The 3,236-nt window shown below is 28.0% G+C and overlaps 1 protein-coding gene across 1 annotated transcript in view; it reads right to left on the reverse strand.

The window, feature by feature from the left end:
- Window positions 1–2,476: 2,476 nt before the first annotated feature.
- Window positions 2,477–3,236, reverse strand: part of LOC117178273 (ankyrin repeat and KH domain-containing protein 1-like) — a 17,438-nt gene continuing 16,678 nt past the window's right edge. The window contains exon 8 of the mRNA XM_033369628.1: window positions 2,477–2,769. Within this exon, the coding sequence (XP_033225519.1) occupies window positions 2,593–2,769 (177 nt within the window). The 3' untranslated portion in view covers window positions 2,477–2,592. The remainder of the gene's footprint in view (window positions 2,770–3,236) is intronic.

Raw genomic sequence — 3,236 nt, forward strand, 5'->3', positions numbered from 1 at the left:
TTTTAAAATTTCCCCCTCCCTATTTCTCATACTCCTACTCCCCTCATTTCCCTTCACTTCTCTTACTTCTTCATCTTTCATTTTCCATCACATCACCTCCCCTTATTTCCCCTACTTCTTCTCCCATTATTAATTCCTAAATAAAAATGGACTATTTAAAATTTCAGTCAAAAAAAAAAAAAGATATAATAATTTTCTACAGAAACAAAAAGAAGTTTCAACAAAACAGTTAAAATTTCCAACCTGATATGAATTATCAGATAAAATGACGAATTTTCAAGAAAAAAAGATTAATTCTCGATAACAAATGTAATGGTTGATATTTCAGCAAAAAAATTGAATTTTAAGTAAAAACAGTTGGATTTAACAACAAAAGACTAATTTTCATGAGAAAATATTTCAATATTCAAACAAAACAGATTATTAGTTTTCAAATAATTTGCATGTGTAACTCAAAACATTACATTTTAGTGGAATTTTCGAACCAACCCGACGAAATTCTGACAAAAAAGAGTTGAGCTTTAATGATAAAAAGTCGAATGTACTTAAATTCAGAATAGATGAATTTTCAAACAAGAAAAAGATCAGTGTCCACCAAAAAAGATAAATTAATTAACTTTTCAACCAAATGATAAAATTTTGAACCAAACATTTTTTAAAAGAAGAGAAAGTTTCTTATTTATAATAAAGGGTCTATTTTCTATATTTGCCGTTAATAGCAGACAGATTTAGCAATAAGAGAAGCAATTAAATTATTAAACTATCTTATTCATTTTACACTCTTCCAATGTGCACATTTTTAACGTAAAGTATTTCAAAGTTGGTTCTATAGAGCTTTGGAAAATATACTTTGGCCCCTGTTAATATGCAATTTATCGACATTAAGGAATTTGACAAATTTAAGAATTCTAACCTATTTGTCTGTTTGCAACATTTCTATCAAAAAATATTCATGACCTTAGCCCATTTCTACTTACCACTTTCAATAAGTTGAGATCTGTAACCTAGCTTGATAAAAAAAAACACTAATGTTCTTGCAAACAATGCACTTGAAAATATTTCGATTTCGGCGAAACGAGCCTGAAGAAAATTGCACAAATTCTAGAACCGTTCAAGAAGCACAAGTCCGTCTTAATTTACCAACCGTTTTCGAAAATATTTATCATCATTTATGTATTAAAAATAATCCGACCCGGTTCGACTGGGAAACGCTAAAAATCCCATCAATTTTGAGTTGAAAACCGCAGAGCTCCAAGCGACGATTTCAACTTCAGATTGCACAGGTTTAAACTGAGAAATTCGCGGAACTCGCCCAATAAAGGAAGTCAACTGAATTTCGAATATCTACTTTTGAGTTGGAGAAATTTGAATATTATTGCTTAATTTAACTTGCTAGTTGTACAGAAAATAATACAGTGACCCGAAATAATTTAATTTTATAATAGTTTTTGTGAGAGGATAATGAATTTAAGCAAAATGTATCAAAATATTTGACATTCTGACTTACGTACGTGCACATGCGCACAATGAATGGCGGGAAATTCAAAAGTAGTCAAATACAAGGAAAGGCGAGTTCTAGTTTTTTTTATTTTATTATATCTCCTTAGGGAACAAAATTAATTACGTAAAAATGATTTTTGAATATTCAGACAGCCTCATCCCCTATATTATAAGGACTTATAAGATTGTTGTGACCCCCCCCTTCTTACATGAGATTCTATATTTTTCATTCAATATATCAACTATCAATTATTTTCACGAAAATCTGATTCATCCTTTGATAATAAAATTGAGTTTTCAACTGGGCAAATAAATATCTTTTTTGAAAGCACCCACGTTGCAATATTTTTCTTATAAAAGTACACTATTTCAAAAGTATAGTCTTTACTTTTCAGGTTAAAATAATTAAAATTCCATGAATTATCAATTTTGAAGTGAAATCACCCATGTTTTCACTTTTTTTCAATAATTTTCTTAACAAACTTAAAATGAATAAATGGCTATAAAATCAACTTTACCTTATAAAACGTACCTTAAACTATATCGGATAATTTTATTATGCCAAAATATTCAATAGGGGTTAAACAATACACGATTAAATACGCTCGGGTGTTGGACACCCACGATGCACTTTACCGTGATTTTTATCATGTATGCACTTTGAGGGTTAAAAGATTTTAAGGGATTTTGAAGAAATAAAAAATTTATAGAATTATTCACAATATTGAAGTATGTTCACTGCAATCTATAAAATAATTGGTAAAGTCTACAAAAAATGCCTCGAAATATCTTTATTTATTAGATATAATTAGTAAAATATAAATTATATATTGATAAATAAAAAACTTTTCAGTAGCAAGATTTCAATAAATGAAACAAATAATGACACAATGCGTATAATATTATAAAGATAAATTTCAGTAGCCAAAGTTGGCTTCAGGTACCATATTAAAAAAAAAATAGAGGAAACTTACGCAAAAAATTCTTTGGGATCTCTCCTCCCAAGTAAGGATTTATTATAAATACATTTACTAGTCATTTAATCTAGTCTTTCATTTAAAACCTATAGATTATTCAAGGCTGGAAAAGAAATTAAGGACCAGATCCTTGAACTGAAATTAAATCAAAGTTTTCGACAAATTCATTAAATTTTAAAGGGTCGGCTTTATCTTCAAGAGATGTTTTCTGTTCTGATTTGCTAAAACTCGGAAGCAGGTCTGCAATCTCTCTATCTGGTTCGCATTGTCCCAGATTGTCTTTTGGTGTTTGCTGAAATTAATAATTATTAATTAGGATAGGGAATTTTTAGGACGTTGAATATTATGTTTAATTAAAAAGTGAATTTATTATTTTCATTCTATAAATAAAAATAAAGTTTCAGATTGAAATTAAATATAATGAAAGGTTTGCATGAAGGTCTGATAAATCTGGAAGAATTAGGGGATTTTGTTCAATTTCTTGAATTTATTTATCATCTTAGCACATATAATTTCAATAATTTTAATGTGCAAGCTTGGAAAGTCTAGATACAAAAAATGTATTAATTTTTTAAGAAATTTTTTCTGACTACAAACAACTATATTCAAAAACAGGCTGATTTGAAGTCCAAATTCAAAGTTTCCACTTAGCAAGAAAAAATCTTTTCCACTAAAACTATAAATATATCAATAATATTAGTATTAATATAAATTATAATAATGAAAATAATAATAACTATTGTAACTACTGTTACTGAT

This window comes from Belonocnema kinseyi, chromosome 8 (genome assembly GCF_010883055.1).
Source record: "Belonocnema kinseyi isolate 2016_QV_RU_SX_M_011 chromosome 8, B_treatae_v1, whole genome shotgun sequence".
Classification (NCBI taxonomy): Eukaryota; Metazoa; Arthropoda; class Insecta; order Hymenoptera; family Cynipidae; genus Belonocnema; species Belonocnema kinseyi.